General features: G+C 39.1%; 1 protein-coding gene across 3 annotated transcripts in view; it reads right to left on the bottom strand.

Annotated features, from left to right (window-relative positions):
* Nucleotides 1-23,348, bottom strand: part of LOC126364314 (uncharacterized) — a 570,142-nt gene that overhangs the window by 95,401 nt on the left and 451,393 nt on the right. The window contains exons 6-7 of one of the 3 annotated variants that reach the window (XM_050008045.1): nt 15,358-15,500; nt 14,661-14,743 (exon numbers count right to left, since the gene is read on the bottom strand). In XM_050008045.1, the coding sequence (XP_049864002.1) occupies nt 15,419-15,500 (82 nt within the window). In that variant the 3' untranslated portion in view covers nt 14,661-14,743; nt 15,358-15,418. Of the gene's footprint in view, nt 1-14,595; nt 14,782-15,357; nt 15,501-23,348 lie in introns of those variants that run through there. The other 2 variants (XM_050008043.1, XM_050008046.1) reach the window with 2 other exon arrangements.

The raw sequence follows: 23,348 nt of genomic DNA, 5'->3' as shown, positions 1-23,348 counted from the left end.
GAGTGATGGATGTAGGTACATGGCAAACAAATTTCTTGCCCCATGAAAACAGAGATGCTGTGTGGTACCAGGAGAACAGGGAGCAGACTAACAGAGTGAACCAAGTAAATGTAAGAGGCAGAGGAAAAAGATGTCAGATGAGTTCTAGGGTAACAGTAGATGTCATTATGCAAGAGGAAAATTTCACGTGGGAAACGATAACGCACAGCAGTGAGGGCTAGTGCTGGGGTGGATCAAACACTCAGTTCTGCCAACATTACAAGTTGCACTGGTGATACAACAACTAGAGTTATATATAATATGGGTAATACTAGTCGTGCTGATAGAAAATGGGGAAGTCAGGATTTGGTGGTTGAAGTGAGAGTGTCTGAAGTTAATTTGTAGGAGTAATGTAGAGTATGTGGGTTCATGTATGGAAATGTTGTTCATGTTTGAAAACTTTTCCCAAATTAATGAGGGAATTAAAGAATATGAAGAGGTGTGGGGAGGTGAGAAATAGGAAGATAAAGTGGTACATGTTGGATGTAGTAATAGTGAGGAAAAAGACAGTGGTGAAAGTAGTTGTGAAAAAGAAAAAGAAAAAGAAGAACAAGAAGGAGAAGAAAGGGCACAAAGGGGTGCATTTCTGATGTATGGTAGCTTGTAGGAAAGTAGTGAGAAAGCAGAAGGGAAAGTTTCTGAAATTGATAGGGGGGAGACTTCTAGAAACCCAATGTATAGTGGTGTAGATGTGGAGAGGAAGGTTAAAGTTTTCATAATTGCTAAAGACAAGGGAATGGCAACTTGTGAAAAGGAGAAAAGAAGTTTCTGTGCAATTTGTAAAGAGTCAGGAGAAGAAGTAAATTCAAAGTTAGGTTGTAGAGATTGGGAGCATAGCAATATTCAGAGTGACTTATTACATGAGAAAGGGGAAGTTTTAGTATTAAAGTCGTATGACCATTTTTAAGAATAAGAGCCTATGGTGGGGAAGAAAAAGCCCTTTTGGACACTGGTAGTTAAATTAGAGCAATTGCTGAAGAATTTTATAACTGTATAAACGATGCTAATGATGTAATGGATGTGCCTGTTTTGGAACTGAAAAAAGTATGTGCTACAGGTAAACTGCATAAAACAATTAAATTATTTTGGAATTTGAACTCGGGGCATAAGTCTGGTTCATAAATTTTTTGTGCTACATGGTCTGAGTGTGGATATTATTTTAGGGATTGATGGGTTAATAAAATGCTGATCAGAGATTAATTCTGAAGGCAGTATATCAGTTTTAGAAGTGAAGGGTCAGAAGTGAATGTAAGTATTGAATGGGCGCTAGTGGATAGCAACAGTTTAGTAGGACAATTAAAAGTAAAAGTAATGCTAATAGGAGTTGATGTTGGGGATTTAGAACTGAACTTAGACTATGGTGGTAGTGGAGATGAGAGAGAAATAATGGAAGAATTGAAGAACCAACTGGATAAAGTAGAAGGATGGAATAAGCAGCAGAAATAGCCGAGAGAAATTTCATGGGTGAATAGAGATGTATTCTCTGATAAACCAGGTAAAGCTAAAATCTTTTGGGTGTAAATTAGATTTGAAACCACATGAGCCTTTTGCAAGAAAGCCTTATTCTATACCATACATTGTACAAAGATATTGTGAGGATGACAGAGTGAGATGCTATAGAGAAGGATAAGAGTGAATACAATAGTCCACCTATCATTGTGGGTAAAAAGGATGGTAGAGTCAGGTTGGTCATAGATACTGGGATGTTGAATACAGTAGTGAATCCCGGGTTCGATTCCCGGCTGGGTCAGGGATTTTCTTTGCCTCGTGATGACTGGGTGTTGTGTGATGTCCTTAAGTTAGTTAGGCTTAAGTAGTTCTGAGTTCTAGGGGACTGATGGCCATAAATGTTAAGTCCCATAGTGCTCAGAGCCATTTTTTTGAACAGTAGTGAATAGAGAGACTGTTTGCCAATAAAATATGGATGGAATATTGTAAAAATACTAGAAGATGAATTATATGACCTGTCTGCATTTGACACTTGGTTACTGGCAAGTTCCACTTGCAGAAGAGTATAGGAATTATATTGCCATTTTGGTGAAAGGAATGTGTTACCAATATACTGTGACTCCACTTGGGTTGTATATTAGTGTGTCAGTGTACATACAATCATTAGACCAGGTCTTAAGACCAGAGTTGATTTCAAAATAACAGTGAATGTAGATGACCTGCTGGCTGCCACTAAATCTTGAGAAGACCAGTGAAACCTGTTGAAAGAGGCATTTCAAGCTTTGAATAAAGGGAGCATGACACTTAAGCTAATATATATATTTAAAAAATTGGGAAAAGAAGTACAAAACCTACGAAAGATCTTATCTACCACCAGTAGTTCAGTTGACCCTGAAATGATAAAGGCAATTAAGGATTGTCCATCTCCAAAGAATCAGAGACAGTTAAAGTCTTTTCTGGGTTTGTGTAATTCTCTTAGAAATTTTGTATCTGAAGAAGTGTTAAATAGCCCATGTTTGAATAGGATGTTAAGTCCAAAGGTAGCTCTTGTTTGGACTGATGAGTGTCAGGAAGCATTTACCATTGTGAGGAAGCCTTGAAATAGGGCAGAATTGTATATCATATTCTATGGAGCTAAATGGTATATAAAATTGTACTACTGTGGGACATGAACCATGGGCCTAGACATTGGTGGGGAGTGGTTGTGTGTCTCAGCAATACAAACTGCTGTGCCATAGGTGCAATCACATTGGAGAGGTTTCTACTGAGAGGCCAGACAAATGTGTGGTTCCTGAAGTGGAGCAGCACTCTTCTTAGTAGCTGCAGGGGCAACAGTCTGGATCATTGAGTGATCTAGCCTTGTGATATCAGCCAATATGGCATTGTGCTGGCACTGTGAATTGGTGGAACCAAGGTGAAGCTACAACCATAATTTTTTCCAAGGGCATGCAGGTATTATGAATTCGAAATTATTTGGGCAACCCCAGAGTTATTTTAAGCCCACAAGTTTATAATATAAAGAACATGTCTGGTTAATTTGAAAATTATTAAAGAATTGTTGCAATTAGATGGTGACCTAACTTAAATAATGTAATTGCAAAACTTACTGTCTCTAAATCATAAATTCAATTATTTTATGTTGACCTGCCCAAGACCAAGTTTAATCTGCAACAAAATTATCCAGATATTTAAAACATTAATTGTAAACAATGAAATGTATAGAAACAACAATATAATTTTTCGATTTTCAATATCATGATTTTATATGATGGGCATTGTTGAAGCCACAAGGAGTCTACATTTGTTGTGACAGTGCTGAGCCACAATCTCTGTAAGTTTTTGCAATAGGTAGTTAAAGTAACAAGACCAATGTCGACTACATCTTTTAGTAGTTACACACATCAATAAAAGTTTTGCATCACCCTGGTTCCCAGAACTCCTGTAGAGAGACATTGACTGTGGGTATTGTATCATAGACACAGTCCCTTTGACTGTTCAGAGATGTCACTCAACCCACCCAAAAATGTAAAGAACCATGCAAGAGCAGCGCCTATTAGACAGAGGGGGTCCAACAGCCGATCAGTTCCAGTGATTCCACCAGGAAGTAGGTACACAGCTCACATTGTCTGTAGTTCAGCCATGCCTAGATGGTCAATACCACGATTTGATCATGTCCACATTGTTACTTTGAGCCAGGAAGGGCTCTCAATAATGGAAGTGTCCAGGCATCTTGGAGTGAACCAAAGAGGTTTTGTTCAGACATGGAGGAGATACAGAGAGACCTTAACTGTCAATGACATACCTCGCTCAGGCCGCCCAAGTGCTACTACTGCAGTGGATGACTGCTACCTATGGATTACGGCTTGGAGAAACACTGACAGCAATGCCACCATGTTGAATAATGCTTTTCGTGCAGCCACAGGATGTCATGTTATGACTTGAACTGTGCACAACAGGCTGCACGATGTGCAACTTTACTCCCAACGTCCATGGCAAGATCCATCTTTCCAACCACAACACCATGCAGTGTGGTACAGATGGGCCCAACATGCTAAATGGACCACTCAGGATTGGCATGGTATTCTCTTCACTGATGAGTGTTGCATGTACATTCAACCAAACAATTATTGGAGATGTGTTTGGAGGCAGCCCAGTCAGGCTGAACATCTTAGACACACTGTCCAGCGAGTGCACCAAGGTGGAAGTTCCCTGATGTTTTGCGGTGGCATTATGTGGGGCAGACGTATGCCACTGGTGGTCATGGAAGGTACCATAATGGCTGTACAATATGTTAATGTCATCCTCCAACTGATAGTGCAACCATGGTCGGCAGCATATTGGTGAGGCATTCATCTTCATGGACGACAGTTCATACTCCCATCATGCACATCTTGTGAATGACTTCCTTCAGGATAATGACATCGCTTGACTAGAGTGCCCAGCATGTTCTCCATACATGAACCCTATCTCAGATGACTAGGGTAGACAGAAAAGGGCAGTAGTGGATTACTGCTGTTGTGTGCACCATTCAAAAAGTGACCCATCTCAAATAGTGGGTGGAACTGCAATCACATGTAACAGGATTACAAGGCATGCAATCTTGTCCTCTACTGTGGCATGGCAACTGCATGGGTTTGGTCACTGTACCCAATGACCAGTAAAATATGTTATATGGACAAACACACATTGATAGCATTGTTTTCAATTATGCCAAGAGTATAATGAATCATCCATTGAAGAGTGGAGTCAAGTGCTCCACTCAGATGAGAGCAGCTATAAACTGGATAGTGATTCTGGATGCACCCTCATATGGTGAGAGGTGGAAACATGTAATGCAACTGGCAACATTCTCAAAGAAAATCCTTTTGTTGGTCCAGGTGTTATGGTGTGGGGAGGGGGGGGGGCATAATGTTGCTTGATCACACTAACCTCCAAATATTTGAACATGGCCTCACTGATCAATCTTACTGCAACATCTGAATTCCTTCCCCGTGTTCATCTTTTCAGTGCTGCATTAAGCCAAGGCTTAATTTTTGTGGATCACTATACATGACCACATCGAACAGCACAGATGAAGTAGCAACTGGATCAAGAGGATATTTCGTGAATGGACTGGCCTACCCCTTTCCTTGATTTAAATCCCTTATAGCACATGTTGGATGCAATGGGAAGACATACTGCAGCATGTCCACATGCACCAATGACCATTCAGCAATTGACAAATGCTCTGGTGGAGCATTAAAATGCCCTTCCACAAGCCCTTCTTATCGATCAAGTGGCCAGCAAGAGAGCATTCACTATTGCTCATGGTGATCTCACACCTTATAGGAACCATGTGCAGCCTTTTGTAATGTCCAGGGGAACACCACAAACTACAGTGACTTCAGTGTCTTTATTATCTTTGTATAAAAGTGTAATTAAAGTCTCCTTGGGCTTGTACCACCTACTTTTGACCTGTTTAATATCTGTATTGATATTTCTATGTTAGTTTGTAGTACTGCTTATGTATAATGTTGTATCCATCATGGAAATTCTTTGACTATGTATACATGTTTCAGTTATGCGAATTTTTGAATGATGTTGTTTAAATTATGCTTGTGAATTTAAATAACTACTAGAATAATTATTGTATAATGTACTGTAAATAACTTGGTCCATAGATAGGGAACATAGGGTTGAATGTAAAAGCTGTAGGGAAGCCCCACATCTATGGAAGTAGCCTGGTGAAGTGGAAAAGGTGTGGTTGGCGCACAGAGGCAACTTGCCTTTGTGACGGGTAAGGAGTCTGGGCTGAGCAGTGCTGTGGTTAACACCTCTGTAGCAGTAGCACATCATTGTCACTCATATTCCTGGAATTTTGAGGCCAGAAGAGCTTAAGAACAGTATTTATGGGCCTCGGATGCTGCATTTGGTGATGCTATTATCATGACATGATTTTTGGTCCTATAAATATAATTCTCATGCCAAAAAGAAATATAACAGGCCAAGGCCAACAGTATTGCTATGATTGCATCACTGCCAAATTAATAGCCACTGCAAATTGCCCCATCTGTAAATGGACTAGGTGTTTGTGAAATTTGATTGATTTTATAATAATAACAATGATAATGATGTTGCTAAAAACTCTATCTTACAACCATGAGTATCCCAAATCACAAACCTGGACAGGAATCCTGTCCTAGTGAATTTAATTCTGAGTGTCCTAATTTATTATGAGAAAGTGGTTGAAGTTGAATTTAATGTTGTGTTGTCCTTTGCATAGCCAATTATACTTTTGAGTAGGTCAAAAGACCGCTTATGAAAGCAAATTTGTTATTTAAAGAGTTATAATTTGTTGTGCTTTAATTAATTAATAATTAATTCTAAGAATACTTACCATTTCCCATACATACTGGTATAGTGTTGTTAATGAGCATGGCACTTCAAACCATGAAAGTTTAAAGGTCCCCATGTACTAGGTTACATAGTTAGTTAATGAGGCAATGCAAAGGCTCCTTCAGAACCAGTGTAGTTAGATTTGCATTCTATTTAGTTGCTTCAATCTGAGTTTAAGAAAGAACTATTTACTTGGTTATCTATTCTAATACAAGTTGGCTAATGCACAGGCATAGAGGCCCTGTAATAAGCAATGAAGTTGTAGATTATGATTATTAGCAGACACCCTGATTTAAATTCAGAATCATTTCAAGCTTTTTACAGTTCAGAGTTGCTGCTAGTTTCATGTGTGTCAGTAATCGGTTTTATAAAGTGTTACACCTAGTTCATTTAAAGTACATGTTGCTGAGAGATGTACGTTATTGTTTACTATCTCATTGGCCATTTGTCTGTAAGTAGCACATTTATCTGCAAGGTTAGGTTACTGTGTTATAGTATCAACAGATATAAGGCAAGAGTTGAGAGAGAGAGAGAGAGAGAGAGAGAGAGAGAGAGAGAGAGAGAGAGAGAGAGAGAGAGAGAGAGAGAGAGAGAGTGTGTGTGTGTGTGTGTGTGTGTCAAGGAAAGTTGGGTTAGCCTTCTGCTTTATAATTTTGTTTGACACAAGAATACCTAATGAGGCTCACAACTGGTTTTATTATGTAATGTTACAACTTGTTTTTGTGCTGGGACAATGTCTGTTGCTGCCCACCATTTACTGGTGGTTATACTTTGTTTCAGAAGTGATGCCCAGTTTCATTGTTGTTTCCATTAGGTTATCTCTCGGTCATAACTTCTCAAAAATGCCTCGCAGAGGCATAACATTAGCATTGATTGCTGTTGTAACATAGACAAGTGGTACCATTAAGGCTCACAACCATATCAGATGGTTTATACCCCACAATCTTTCAACCAAGCTCTCCTCAGCCATTGCCAAGTGATAAATGTGGTAAATTTATCAAATGGTTAAAATCCCAAGAGTTCTCCACCAAGCTCTCCTTGGCCATTGTCAAGGGCTAAATATGGTAAATTTAACACTTGAAAATGGTTGAGCAGAGCTTAGTCAAAAGCTCATGGGATTTTAACCACCTGATGCTCTTGGAGGCCAAAGAAGATTTTATTAATTCATATTCCTGTAAGGCTATGTATTCATACAATAATAGTGTCATTTCAATTTGCCTCATTATGCATTTCTTTCAGTTGAATTCTGTACTATACTGTATCAGTTCTTTCCATGTATAGTTCAGGTTTCATTCAAAAATGTTATTTGGCAGCAAATGCAAAAGGTACTTTCATTCTTAAGTTTTGCACACCAGTGTAGAATGTCAAATCCAGGAATCAGTCTGATGTAGCATCACTTAATGTCACTGTACTGAATTTTCAGCTGAGTTAGTCCCTCTTCTAACTATAAGCTATTGTAGATCCCTCTAACAAAAGATAGAAGTGCTCAGTTATTGGAAGAAGCCATAGGTCACACCCATCTGCAAGAATGATAGTATAAGTGACCCACAAAACTACTGTCCAATATCCTTGACACTGATTTGTTGTAGAATTTTAGAACATATTCTGAACTCAAACATAATGAAGTATCTTGAACAGAACAACCTCTTCAATGCCAGTCAGCATGGGTGCTGATTGCTGAAAACATTTGGCTCAATATCACACCTATGCTTATTGTCAAAATTATAATCATATTGGGTATCAAGTGAAATTTATCACTGGATTGAGCAAGCTTTAGTAGGAAAAATGCAGCATTTTATCTTTGATGGAGAGTCATTGTTAGGTGTAGAAGTAACTGGGTGTGCCCCAGAGAAGAGTGTTCAGACCTTTGCTGTTCATTTTGTGTATTAAGGACCTTGCAAAACAACATTAACTGTAACATCAGGTTTTTTGCAAATGATGCAGTTATCTATAATGTAGTATTATCTCAAAGAATCTGTGTAAAAATTCAGTCAGATCTTAATAACATTTGAAAGGGTGCAAGGAGTGGCAATTTGTGTTAAATGTTCAGAAATGTAAAATAGTGCACTTCACAAAACATAAAAATGTATCCTGTTCCTATAATATCAATGAGACATTGTCAGAATTAGCCAATTCATTAAAATACTTGCATTTATCACTTTGTAGAGAGATGAAACAGAATGATCACTTTGGTTCCATTATGTGTAAAGAAGGTGGTAGAATTCTGCTTGTTGGTAGGATACTGGGAAAGTCGAATTAGTCTACAAATGAGATTGTTTACAAATCACTCATGCAGCCAGTTCTAGAATATTGCTAAAGTGTATGGGACCTGTATCAAATAGGACTTACAAGAGATATTGAATGTATACAGAGATGTGCAGCACAAATGGTCACATGTGTGTTTAATTTATGGGAAATTGTGATGGAGATCCTATAAGAAATGAACTGGAAGACTCTTAAAGGTAGACATAAACTATTCTGAGAAAGTCTTTTAACAAAGTTTCAAGAACCAGCTTTAAATGATTACTCTAGAAGTATACTACATTCCTCTACATGTCTCTCACATAAGGATCATGAGAATAAGTTGAGAACAATAGGTGTATGCTCAGAGGCATTCAAACAATCACTTTTCTGGCACCCCATAAGTTGTAATACCATCACCCCTTTTGGGACCCTGTATCCTATTTCAGACCCATCTCCACTCTCCCAAAGAGGGCATATATGTAATATTAGTAATTTACCCCAATCTAAACTGTTGTTTGGCATTGTTTACATTGTGTCTCACCAGTATATAGAATGAAGGAAACATATTGGATAAAAAATAAATGTACATCATAATTTACACACAATACAAGGAACATGGTAGGAACAAATTTGCTATTGTAATTATGAAGTAATTAACAATTAAAACTCCAATATTTAAAGTCAGCAAGAGACAGCTATTTTTAGGTTTTTTAAGTAATAAATTCTTTGTTCTCCTAACAAAAATAAGACACAATGATTTTTCAGTCAGAATCAAATATTCTCATGTTCTAACTAGTGTTAGTTAACAGAACTGTAATTGTGTGTATATAGAGATGTAAAATTTTACTCATACCAAATTTAATTAACTGAATCTAGGCCTCTCATTGAATAAAACTAATCCCTCTGTTCACCTGAAAATGATAGGAAGATTTTACTCAAAGTCAGTAAAACAATATATGCAAATCAACAAAATGTATTATTGCAATGATAAAACATGTAATTTACAGTGTTAATAGGAAAAGCTTCTTCCCTGTCCTTGTATGAAATTATTCACTGTTATTTCATGTAATTTTCTATGTAATTTGGAAAGATGTATGTAAAAACTTTAATTGTTAGTATGCAAAATTCAGTATGTAACAATGACAGTAACTATTTAAAGTCATATAAATAGAGGCAATTTGTACACCACCATAAGTAAGTCTTACATCAAATTTTGTATCAACAGCATGTAGTCAGACTTTGTACATTCACCACTAAACATCTAGCATGTGGAATGAAATTCTCTGTGAACAAGAAGTACTGAAACTTATTTAAACCCTTACATGATTGCCATGTGGCGATGTACTAACATCAAGATGAACCTACAGCAGCATCAACAATCAACATCCTGGATTACACAAAATACATTTTAATTTTTTTGGTGGAGGATATCCGTAATGAGACATAGTATACTGAACATTGTTTTTTGTGTTAAGCAACAGTACACAGCCCAAACTAAGCTAAGACATTTGTGCCATGTTTTATTACAACATGAATAGACAAGGAAGACATCCTAATAATTGGTACAATGTGATGTACCCTCTGCCATGCACCTCACAATGACTTGCAGAGTAAGGATGTAGATGTAGAACCAACAGGAAAAGATTGCACTCTTGACTACAGTACTTTTTTGTTAAGTCTTCATATGAAAAGAAGCATATTTCTACTTGTCCATGTGAAGAATCCTGTAGTCAAACATCCTTAGTGCCAATTGCATGAGTGGTTCCAATGAGGCCAACACCAGTATCGTTCTGAGCATCATCTTTGAACTAAGCAAAACATTATCTTTGTGTAGTTCTGCCATCCAGTTCTTTGTAACCCTCACTTGTGTAAAGAGGTGAATAAATGAACTCCTGATTATAAGGTGTTGTTTGGTGTATCTCGCGCGAGCATCCACCTCACTGGTGACCGCGGCAAGCGTCACATGTTCCCATACTGACAGCTCCTACCCCTCCCCTGACAGACAGCACCTCAAACTATGCAACATCGAATCCTGCGCACCACCGTGCGACTGCCACTGACATCACAAACAGTGCACTTGTGCCTATCATTTCGCCTGCGACAGTGGTGCCACAGGCCGTGCCCTCGGACAATGGACTCACTATCACTTCATGAGCTCTACTGAGCTCACGCGACCATGGTGCCACTGCTTCGGGCCAGCGGCCATCTTGTCACATTGACTCCTGGGACACTTTGCCGCCTCGGCTCCCGTCGGACCCACCGAGTGGCTCCGATCACCATGACCTCACCTCGCCTGCCCTGCCCCCTTCACATTCTAAACAAACCGCATCCCGTGCCACCGGCAACATTTCTGTCATTGCCAATGGCATGGTTCAAAAGCTTCACCTCATGCTAGGCCCCCCGATCTCCAGTAAACCTAGCTGACTTTGTCCCGAGCACCTCTCCGACCTTAAAAAGCAGATGTCTGAACTTCTAAGCTTCAGCATCATCGAACCCTCTGCCAGCAGCTGGTTTACACCCATTCATGTGACACCCAACAAAGATGGGTCCTGGTGCATGTGCAGAGACTACTGCTGACTAAATGCATGAACAATTACGGACACCTACCCCATATCCAACATTGCCGACTTTACCAGTTCCCTCGCTGGTGCGACCACGTTCTCTGTCATTGATTGCAAATGGGCTTACCATCAGATCCCCATGGCTCCTGAAGACATCGAGAAGACAGCAATCACCACCTCAGTTGGGTTATTTTGGTTTTGATTCATGCCCTTCGGTCTGAAAAACACAACCCAGACCTGGCAATGCTTCATCAACGAAGTTCTATTCGGACTAAAATTCTGCTTTGCATATCTTGATGACATTCTTGTGTTCAGCTCCTCCATTGAGGAACAACATTTGACATGTGCAAATTGTTATGGACACTCTCACAACAGCAGGCATCGAGACCAACCAGGACAAATTGCAGCTACATCAACCCGCTGTCACTTTCCTTGGTTTTCCGGTCTCTGCCAATGGCATTTCACTGCACCCTGATGAAGTACAAACAATATTAAACCTAATCGGACCTTCATAATTTAAGGAGCTCTGGCACTTTCTGGGGACAGTTAATTATTATCGGCGTTATCTAACTCGGGTTGCAGAGAAACAGGCTCCACTGATGGATATGCCTTGGCAGGCACCAAGACTTCTGGATCTTGGCCCATTCCATGGACTCCTGCTATGACTGACTCTTTCACTGCCCTCAAAAATCTTCTTGCTGAGGCCTGTACCATCACACATCCTCATCCCAATGTGCCGCTTTTCATCACCACAGACAAGAGCGATACTGCCATCGGCACTGTCCTTAGCCAGACAGTCAACGGCCAAACTTTGCCTCTGCAGTTCTTCTCACACAAGCTCACCAATGCACAACAGAAATATTCCGCATTTCACAGGGAGTTGCTCATGGTCTATGAAGCAACCAAGCATTTTAACACCGACATTGAGGGACGCCCTTTCGATGTTTTAACAGACCACAAACCAATGGCTGCAGCCATTTCAAACCTGCCAGCTGACCCGCCTCCTCGCCATTTCAGATACATGGACTTCATATCTCAGTTCACCACCGGCGTCAGACACATAAAGTGTGCTGACATTATAGTTGCTGATTTCCTTTCATGAGTCAATGCCATTCATTCTCTGTTAGACCTCTCCGAACTGCCTAACTTCCAACCTGCTGACGAGGACACACAAAACCTGATTTCAGACTCTACCTCTTCACTACACTTCATCCGCACCACCTTCCCTGGCCTGGCATTTCTGGTGAGATCTGGTTCGACGACAGTACAGGCACATTACGCCCCCTCATCCCAATCACGCTCCCTCAAGCTGTCTTCAATGCACTGCATAATTTAGCCCACCCCAGTGTTCGTGCGTCCGCCCACCTTGGAGCAGAGCGCTTTGTGTGGAGAAATGTCAACAAGGACTGCCTGCAATGGGCACTCCCCTTTATCGCATGCCAACACTGCAAAGTACACAAGCACACTTCTCTCCCCCTCGGCATCTTTTTGATCCCTTCTGGGCGTTTCCAGCATATTCACATTGACACTGTTGGCCCTCTGCCCCCTCTAACAGTTTTCATTATGTTCTCTCGTCTATTGACCAAACAACTTGCTGGGTCAAGGCTGTCCCCCTCCCCAATATCGTGGCAGAAACTGTTCCTCGAGCTTTCGTCAAGTCATGGGTATCACGTTTCGGATGTCCAGATATCATCATGACTGACCAGGGCAGACAATTTGAGTCGACCCTGTTCAATGGGATGCGTAACATTTGCGGCATCCGGCACATCCATACCACAGCATATCACCCTCAAAGTAACGGGCTAGTTGAGCACTGGCACCGCACTTTCAAGGCGGCTCTTTGATGCCACAACTCTCTTCGGATGGAAGCCCTTCCCCTTGTGCTACTCAGCATTTGTGAGATCTATAAGGAAGATCTCAAAGGTACAATAGTCAAGTTCGTATACGGCTAGAACATTGTGAGCCCTTCCGCTTCTCTCCATCAGCCTGACTTACCTTCCTTTGTGGATTGCATCAGACGCCACTTCCTCAACCTTCGCATACCTCCACCCACCAGCCATTCCCGCCTAAGGTTCATGTCCCGAAATCTGTGAACTATTGCGAGTACGTCATGCTCCGAGATGACACTGTCCGTGCTCCCCTCCAACCCCCATATATCGGCCCGTACCGAGTTCTCCAGCGCTCAGACAACACCTATGACATCCAGATAAAAGATTCAGCTGTTACAGTCTCTCTCAACACACTTAAGCCTGCTCATGCTGAGCCCGCTTCTACCCCCCCCCCCCCCCCTCAGGCCATGACCATGCCACTCACTGTTGTGCCTCACGACGCTACGACCACTCCCTCCATGTTGAACTTACTCACTCAGTTGAGTAACTTCCAGCTCCAATCATCGAGCTCTTCTCTGACCTCACCCTCTACTCTGGTCTCACGCACTCTGTCAAGTGATCACATGATCACATGCTCCCCACGTCGGGCTTACCTACAAATACGCCCTCACCGCCGAGCTCTTCTCCGGTCCCTTCGACTTCTCCTCTGTTACCTGCCTCGCCCTGTCGAGGTTTCTCATGCCCCCCCCCTCCCCCCCATCTTGAATGTTCCCTCGCTCGGGGTGTTTGTGCCTGTCCCCCTGGACACAATCCACGACATCTCTATAATACTACACGATGACACACTGTTCGTCCAGTTTCCCTTCATCCAGTGCTCATGGCACAACCTCTGCCATTCCCTGCCACCTGGTGAAATGTGTTCTCCTCTTGCCCGACATCGATCTGGACATGCTTCATGTGTTCGGTACACCCACTGGAGACATCATCGTCGTTCCTCCCGCAAACTGCTGGCCTACCTGTCGCCACACAACCAGCATGCCTAGTACTATGCCCGGCATGCTTCAACGACTTCCAGGTTCGGTGGCCGGACCTTCCTTCATGACATCTACCTACACAGCTCCCCGACGATGCTGTCAAGCTGACCGTCGTCCGGCGCGGACCACCCCTGCCGACGCCATAGTCACCCCCCCCCCCCCCCACCGGCTTCTCAGAAATACTGCGTACTCCGTACTGCTATGTGGCACCGATGAGGTCGGCACCAATATCGATCTGAGCATCATCTCTTTGAACTAAGCAAAACATTATCTTTGTGTAGTTCCGCCATCCAGTTCTTTGTAAGCCTTACTTGTGTAAAGAGGTGAATACATGAACTCCTGATTATAAGGTGTTGTTTGGTGTATCTCACCCAAGCATCCACCTCACATGTATTTATTCAACCTTCCAGTATGCTTCTTTAGTTTCAATAAACGGAATTCAAGAAAAGTAGCAGGAAGGATGAGTAACACAGAGCACTATTTAGAATTTCTGAAGTTTAGTACAATAACATTTCATTGGAAATTTCTCATAATTTTTTCTTAAATTATTTGTTATGCCAGTACCTTTTTTTCCTTTTTTGCATTGTTAAGCTCAGAGAGCAACATTTTTTCATTATCAATGCAATTACTTAAGTTTGAAATGATACCCTGCTGGAACTGTATAAGTTTTGTCACTTTCAATAAGTCATCCTTCTCTCTTCTGATAGTTTTCCTGCAAAGATGTTCAAGTACCCGTTAGTTTGGCAAAGTCTGAAATTAACAGAAAGTTTTCTTTTTAAACATACAGAAACTCTAATAACTTTTTAAACACAAAGACACACTAGTTACTTTCTAAGGTGTATACATGCAGACTGAAGCAATGAATGAAAGTTTGTACCAAGACTGGGATCTGAACCTGGATCTCCTGTTCACTAGGCAGATGTTTACAACTAAGCCATCCATGCAAGCAGCTTTGCATAACTGCATGGCACACCCCAGTGCACTTCTGTCTTCAGTCCATATTACCATTCATTCCCCAACTCAATTGGCATTCCCCCCTAAACTTGAACAGCATTGCAGAAGCTAATCTACTATACGGGAATAGGAGTTCAGCATTGAATGAAATGGGAGATCCAACCTGAAATCCAGGTGTAGGTGCTGCAGTCAAACAAAACAATGTGGTTTCAGAGACTTTTTCAGGTCTAAAATATCTATTATACAGATGGAAGTGATGAATGAAAATTTGTATGAAGGCCAGGATTTAAACCCAGGTTTCTTGCTCACTAGGCAGATGCACTAACCATCACACCACACTACACGGTGGCTTTGCACAACTGCACAGATTACCTTAACATGCTTCCCTCCTCAATCCAAATTCCCATTCTCACCACAGCCCACTTGGTATTCTTCATAAACTTGAACACAATTGGAGAGGCCCTCCATACATGTTGGAACAGCAACTCAGCACCCAATTAAACTGTGGCTCCTGCCTGAAACACAGGTATAGGTGCTTAAATCAGTTAAAACTAAATGGTTCCTGAGGCATTTTCAAGTCTCAAGCATCTGTGATGTATATATGCCGACTGGAGAATTAGTTGAAAATTACTACCAAGGCTGGATACGAACGTGCTCACTAGGCAGATGTGCCAACCACTGTCCCATCCTGACGTAGCGGCTTTGCACAACTGCATGGACTTCCCTAGCATACTTCCTACCTCATTCCAAACCTCATTCATGCCTCAGCCCACTTAATATTCCCCCTAAAGTTGAACAGTACTGCAGAAGCTCTCTACTTGCAATGGAACCTCAGTACTGAACATCTGTCTGAAACTGTGGCATGGGTGGAGCTGTGCAAGGCCACTGTGTGAGGGTGATGAAGAACTTAGGTCATCTACCTAGTTGGTTTCAAATCTTGGCCTTAGTACAAATTTTCTTTCATTGCTGCAGTCTACATACATACAATTGTATTTGTATATTTACTTATCCACTCACTCATTCAATGTACAGAAGTGTACAAAATGACATGTGACAAGTCAAACATATGATATGAGGACATATATAGACATAGCACTGGTCCTTATACTGTGTATCTCACTGAAGATCTATTGCATATTTATGCATAATAACACCAGAATAAGAATAAGTTTCAAATAATAATAATAATAATGGTCATGAGCTAACAGCAAAAGTTTATTAATGGACAACAGGCTATTTCTAATGAAACAGTTTGATTTTGAGAGATCATAAAATTTATAATTTAATTTATGATAGATCACACTCAAGAAAGTCTTGTATGCTGTAAAAGTAACAGTTTGTTAGGAGCACCCTTAAGATTTTTTTAAAAATTTTGTTGATTCCTGAATACTTTCTACTTCTTTCAGGAGATGGATATAGAGTCTGATTCCCATACATTTAACACTATTTCTACACAGTTTAGTAGACTGTGTAACCTTCCCCTCACTTATCGACCTTAATGACAGTGAAAAATTAAACCGCGTGCACCTAATGGAAATTTGGAAAAAGCAATTGTCACCGAAGTTATTTTGTCGGTAAAGAGGGAGGAAAGTGTTACATCTAAATGAAAGGAAAAATGCAAATGAAATTGGTGAAAATCAATTTTTAAAAAGGATAAAATGAATAAAGAAAGTAAATGTGTGGTCATTACATTAACAATTTAATTGACATTAATTAGATATTTGAGATTTGTGGAAAATTACGGTCACCAATCCTATGGACTACTACTATAATAAATGAGAATGAAAGATTAATGCACATATAATTAGCACAGAAAGCGTGGCAACTGAAGGTTGACATGTGTTGTGTGAAAACTGAATGTTTGTCAGAAGTAATAAATTTCGCTACACTCTGACTTAATTTAGCAAAAGAATTAATAAACCAGGAAAATTGAAAGTTAATCTAGTGACTGAAATTAATAGTGAACTTTGTTTCTGAAGCATTACAAAATTCAATAAAATAAGATTAGTCTTGGGCTACCTCAACAATCATTTCAAAAGCTACTTGAATCTACGCAATTTAGAAATAAGAGATTTAACTTTGAAAAGGAAGGGACCCTGCTTGGTAATGCAATTGGGACAATGAGCAACAAAGGTTCATGCTAAGTTGCTGTATTTTGCTAATGGAATAGTTTGAAAAGCTGAGGTCTGCCATACAGTTCTAAGACTTTATGTGCTTTCAGTCTTCCTTGTTGGTTGATTGAAGGTTTGAAGTAGTTGATCGAGGAGGTGGCGACAATCACCCGTTCTCGGCTGTAACTGTTGCAGAAGCTGGACGTTGGCATGCCTTCTTCTCGACACAGTCACCAGGCAAAACGGGCTGCCATACAGTTCTAAGACTTTATGTGCTTTCAGTCTTCCTTGTTGGTTGATTGAAGGTTTGAAGTAGTTGATCGAGGAGGTGGCGACAATCACCCATTCTCGGCTGTAACTGTTGCAGAAGCTGGACGTTGGCGTGCCTTCTTCTCAACACAGTCACCAGGCAAAACGGGCTCTTGATGTGTGCCAGCTAATGCTTCCCATCCGTGATACTGTGTCAGAAACCATCATAGCAATTACATGCTGCCAAACCCCGAAAGCGCGGCAACTCGTGGGAGTGTCACACGACACACCTGCACCACTGCCCTACTCCAGCGAGACTCTGCTCTGGCCACAGTCCATGTGGCAGAGTTAACACTACCAAAGATCCTAAACACTTTGGTTCTCCACACAACCTATCGATGTAGTCGTTCGATAGCATAGTTTTCCCTAGGCCAGAGCCAGCTTAAAAATACAAATAATATTTACAAAACAAACCAATTATACATCAACATAAATGCATAAATATACAAATGGCAAAACAATGACAATATATGAAGACACAGAAATGTCATATCTTCAGGTAACAACATAAGGAAAAAAAATTATAGTACAATAGATGGAAATAGAAGGATATGCATTTCCGGCGTTACAACTTGGGGCCTAGTCTTGACAGTTCTTTTTTTTTTTTTTTTTTTTTTTTTTTTTTTTTTTTTTTTTTTTACATTGTGTCGTGATGGTGACAGTCCAGATTCCTGTGCAATCTATTGATGTTTTGTTTAATAAAACAGAGAACTTCAAAACTATATTGCCTAGGGTGAGGCAGTATTCAGAGTATGAAAAAAAAAAGAACATTGCCTGTAGACAATGGTGTTTCAGTAAGAATGTTTAAATTCTGAGGAAAAGCAATACACTATATTAACAATAAACTAACACCACGTTTGATTAACACAATTTGTGCAAATGCCAAGTAAATTGAATCTAGTAAATTAGAAGATAGCTTAGCAAATAGTTTATATTTGTTTCTTGTTTATATTAAATAGCTGATGTTTATCTATTGTTGGAAGCTTAATATTTCCAAGACAACACTTGTATTTCAAAGATACTATTTACCTGCATCTATTATGATAAAGGCAGCTTTACAGTATAATATTACTTGTAATGTAGCTTTACAATGAACATTGCCAACTTGTCATGAGGGAAATGGGGATTTTCTAGCCTTGAATTTAAATAATCTAATTATTTGTAGAAAAAAATTTATAAGATGTAGATAATCAGTAAAAATTAGTTTGAATTTTGTTATATTACGAGTAGGTTAAAAATAACTAGGCAGATAAGAAAATGAATGAACATAAATGTAAAACAGTCTGTAGTTCCTTTGGCAAACCTAATATAGTTTTCAAAACTAATCTTCTATGGTGTCTGAAATGTAGAGTTTAAAAGAAGTATGAAGGCACACAGAAAAGTAATACTTTTTTATGTGAAATCTCTGAAAGGTTTTTAACCCTCAAGCAGGTGCACCATTTTTTGTAACTAGAGCAGGTGTGCAGCGCACTTTGTACACTTGTATAATATATGTCTTTATGTTACCAAAGTAAAAGTATGTGAATCTTAGTTTATTTTAACAATGAGAAAATAGACTTACATAATACAAGCTAAGCCACTATTTTATTAAATGATAATGAAGTAAATTTTCACTATAACACTCTGTTGTCAAGTATAATGTAATCAAAAATATACAATATAACTGTTTAGATATATGGAAATAATGAAATTAATTTTTTGGCACTCAGACAAGCACAATAAGCTGGGCTATGCCTGTAAATGGATTAATGTTAGTTCTCCATGGATGAAATAGTCTTTCTCCTGCTGTAGATTTATGCTTACAAATTAATAATACTACGTCCAATTGCTGTATCCACTTTCAGAATTTTGACCATGTCCATCATTCCTTTTGTAATCGGATCTTTGTATTAGCTCCATAGTACACATGTGGGTTTCTTGAATTCTTCTGTATTGCAGTGCTATTTGGAATAATGACTCAATTTTTTACTAATGAAATACGAATGTATTATTTCTTCTACAAACATAAAAAATACAGACTTTTTTACTTATTCTCTCAACCCAAAATGGCTACCACTGATTATGCTCTATAATAATGTGCATCTACCTTTGTTCATTAGCAGAGAGTGAGTCCTTCCTCTTACCGAGGAGCAGGAAAAAAATCTTTTTCTTTAACATTGAAAAACAAAAATACATGGCAGTAGGTGCAGGCTCTACACTGGGCTACCATTTCAACTTGTCTCTTTGCCTTTAAAGAAAATGAAAACATATAAGCCAGAAATGCAAAAGATACATCACAAATGCCCCCCTATTGTATACTGTAGGAAATAAGTCTCTTTATTTAGGGGGAGAGTACACAGTAGCCTTATTTATATTGGGCCTCATAGTTTGGTCACTTAGTGCATGTCAATGGAGTTTTAATACCCTTATACTACTACAAGTATATCTACAAAGCTTCATTTCTTTGTCTATTGCAAATTCATACATATAAATACATTCACATATATTCATATTACAAAATTGCATGTCCATGTTGTGCTACCATCTCAGTTTGTTATCTGTCCTTTCATTTGTTCAGATGTATGGTATGAACAGGGGAAAAATTTTAAATTGCATAATTTGTCCCACCACCCTCTTTTTAAAAAAAATTCTCACTCACTTTCGTTTCAATTGAAATTATGAGAAGGTGTCCTTTTGGCTTATGCTATCTCACTGGTTGCTGTACTTATGGCCAGCAGCAGCTCATTGTATAATGCACCCGTTGCAGTGACTCAAGCACCATGTGAGCACCAGCACTGCCCACAAATCCATTGTAATATCGCTCCAGGTTTATGAAGTCAGTGTCGTGTATGCCCTCGAGACTGGAATCTGGATATGATGGATTCAGCTCCCACACTCATCCCGAAGAACACCAATACCTCATCTCACACCTGGATGACATTTTTTCCCATGAAATTGAAGGTAAGGGTCGCACTGCAGGACTCAGTATTATCTTCCGTTGCACAGTGTTGTTCAGCGGTCCTCACACATCAATTAGTGAATATACGAATTTCCTCTGATTTCTCCATTGCACACGGATCACACTCACTGTATTCACTTTGCTAGACTGTAACATTTACTCTTATCACACCTCAGGCATTATTTTCACTATTATCAGGCCTTACTATTCTTGTATCACTTCATAAGTGCGAGTATTTTATTCGTTTGTCGTGTTGCACTTCACATACATACATAAAAGGTTCTTCTTCAAGAATAAAATTTCACCTGAAATTGACAATAGTACATAATTTTACATAGACATAGACATTGACAGTAGTAAAGTTGAAATCTTGTATTTATCCTGAATATTTGCATTTTATTTTATTTTCTTGCAGAACCGAACTCCTACACATTTTTACCTTCATAGCTACACATAGAAAATAGTACATACATTTTTCATAGACACAGACATTAACAATAATAAAGTTGACAAATAAATTTACAATTCACAATCACATTTCATACATGGGCTTCATGTTAGGTACTAATAAGTAAATTAGAAGGAATCTTGCGTTTATTCTAAGTATTTGCATTTTCTTTTCTTGTCTTGCAGAACCGATCTCCTGTGCATTTTTACCTTCACAACTACACATAGAAAATATGTTCCAGCACTACTCACTACATGTAAAAAAGAGGATTTGCTAAGGTCTGCTTTAGAGATCAAGCTACTTCTAGGATTGCTACTTGTAGTGTATTGTTAGTGCATGTATTCTATCCTTGGCACTTGATAAATCTCTTATGTATAATATTTACAAGTGCAATGAGTATGGGGAACATTTTATCCCTTGACAATCCTGACTTCATGATTGCTTGTTAATCATCCTAATATTTCACATTCGTGTACTCATATTTCAAGCCATATTTCTGCGTTATTGATGCAATGACATATACATATTTACCTTTGTAACATGTGACCGGTAATTTTACTGTAATTTTGTCATCCATAATTCCATTCATAATTCATTCCTGCTATAGAAGAAGGTGCTTATGTTAAAGTACTGTTTTTGCTTCTGCATGTTTCAAGAACTCAGTGTAGAAAATATAGTTTCACTGCATTTTGTGTTCAGCCCTTGTACGAATTGTATTTCATACTTTCATTTACATTCACCTTATAGTAGCTCAAGCTATAACAGTTAGTTCTAATGAAATATTTCTTGTACTAAGTTGTTTTACATTCTGATGTATGTGTACCAAATTACTGTGCTGTGGTGTATGTTAAATGTACCGTATACTTTTGTTACTATTGACTTCACTGTTTCTTCTTTATTCTTCACTGCTTCTTCAAGATGTTTATTTCCACAAATACTTACCATACATATATCACTATACTTCGCTTCCACACTCATGCAACCACTCATTCTGAGACTTAAAACTATATAGCATATTCTTTCTTACACTGCCTTTGTGGACCTTTCCTAGGTACCCCTGTAATATTCATTTTCATATTCATCACCATATATCAGTACAATTATTCATTAAAAATCTTCCATACAAATATCCATTTATACCTATGTATTACCTGTGGGGTTCTCACACTACTGCCACCACCCTATTTGTTTCTTCCCACAAATAGTAGAGAGTAGGAATTAAAATCCATGGAGAAGAAATAAAAACTTTGAGGTTTGCCAATGACATTGTAATTCTGTCAGAGACAGCAAAAGACCTGGAAGAGCAGCTGAACGGAATGGACAATGTCTTGAAAGGAGGATATAAGATGAACATCAACAAAAGCAAAATGAGGATAATGGAATGCAGTCGAATTAATGCTGTGGGAATTAGATTAGGAAATGAGATGCTTAAACTAGTAAATGAATTTTGCTATTTGAGGAGCAAAATAATTGATGATGGTCAAAGTAAAGAGGATATAAAATGTAGACTGGCAATGGCAAGGAAAGCATTTCTGAAGAAGAGAAATTTGTTAACATCAAGTATAGATTTAAGTGTCAGGAAGTCATTTCTGAAAGTATTTGTATGGAGTGTAGCCATGTATGGAAGTGAAACACGGACTATAAATAGTTTACATCAGAAGAGAATAGAAGCTTTCGAAATGTGGTGCTACTGAAGAATGCAGAAGACTACATGGGTAGATCACGTAACTAATGAGGAGGTATTGAATAGAACTGGAGAGAAGAGAAATTTGTGGCACAACTTGACTAAAAGAAGAGATCGGTTGGTAGGGCATATTCTGAGGCACCAAGGGATCACCAATTTAATACTGCAGGGCAGAGTGGAGGGTAAAAGTTGTAGAGGGAGATGAAGAGCTGAATACACTAAAGAGATTCAGAAGTATGTAGGTTGCAGTAGGGACTGGGAGATGAAGAAGCTTGCACAGGATAGAGTAGCATGAAGAGCTGCATCAAACCAGTCTCTGGACTGAAGACTACAACAACATATTCTGTGTTTCCTTAAGGAATATCTAAAGGTTTCCTTTGCTTCTATAGATATTTAAGTCTTAAGAAAGTACAATCTCAAAATACAAGGAAAATTTCTATTCACTAGGTTGCATCTGATTCTTTGCATGTTAAGATAGTAGAACAAAATTGAACATTCGAGGGTACTGGAAATGTAAGTATTGTACCCCCTAGCAGGAGAGGAACTGGGCTCCAGTCAGTTTATGTGTCAAAGGGCGACAAACCTCATAACTTCATGGGTTTTATTGATACAACAGACAGGGAAAAAATGAGAGCTGAATTTTCATATAATAAATTTCCGCAAATCTTTATGTGGATACATGAGTAATATTTTACCATTTTTTATATTTCCTATCAAGTAGCATCCAGGATGTGGCTTGTCAATGATGATATATGGACCAACATACACAATTGCCATTTTTTATTCAATGCTTTTAATTTAAATGATTTTGGATGCGTTCTTAGTAGTACCTCCTGTCCAATCTGGAATTCTGTTACATTTTTCAATTTCCTG

This window comes from Schistocerca gregaria, chromosome 1 (assembly GCF_023897955.1).
Source record: "Schistocerca gregaria isolate iqSchGreg1 chromosome 1, iqSchGreg1.2, whole genome shotgun sequence".
Taxonomy (NCBI): domain Eukaryota; kingdom Metazoa; phylum Arthropoda; class Insecta; order Orthoptera; family Acrididae; genus Schistocerca; species Schistocerca gregaria.
Note: the sequence above shows the minus strand (reverse complement) of the source record. Positions and strands in the feature narration are given on the sequence as shown.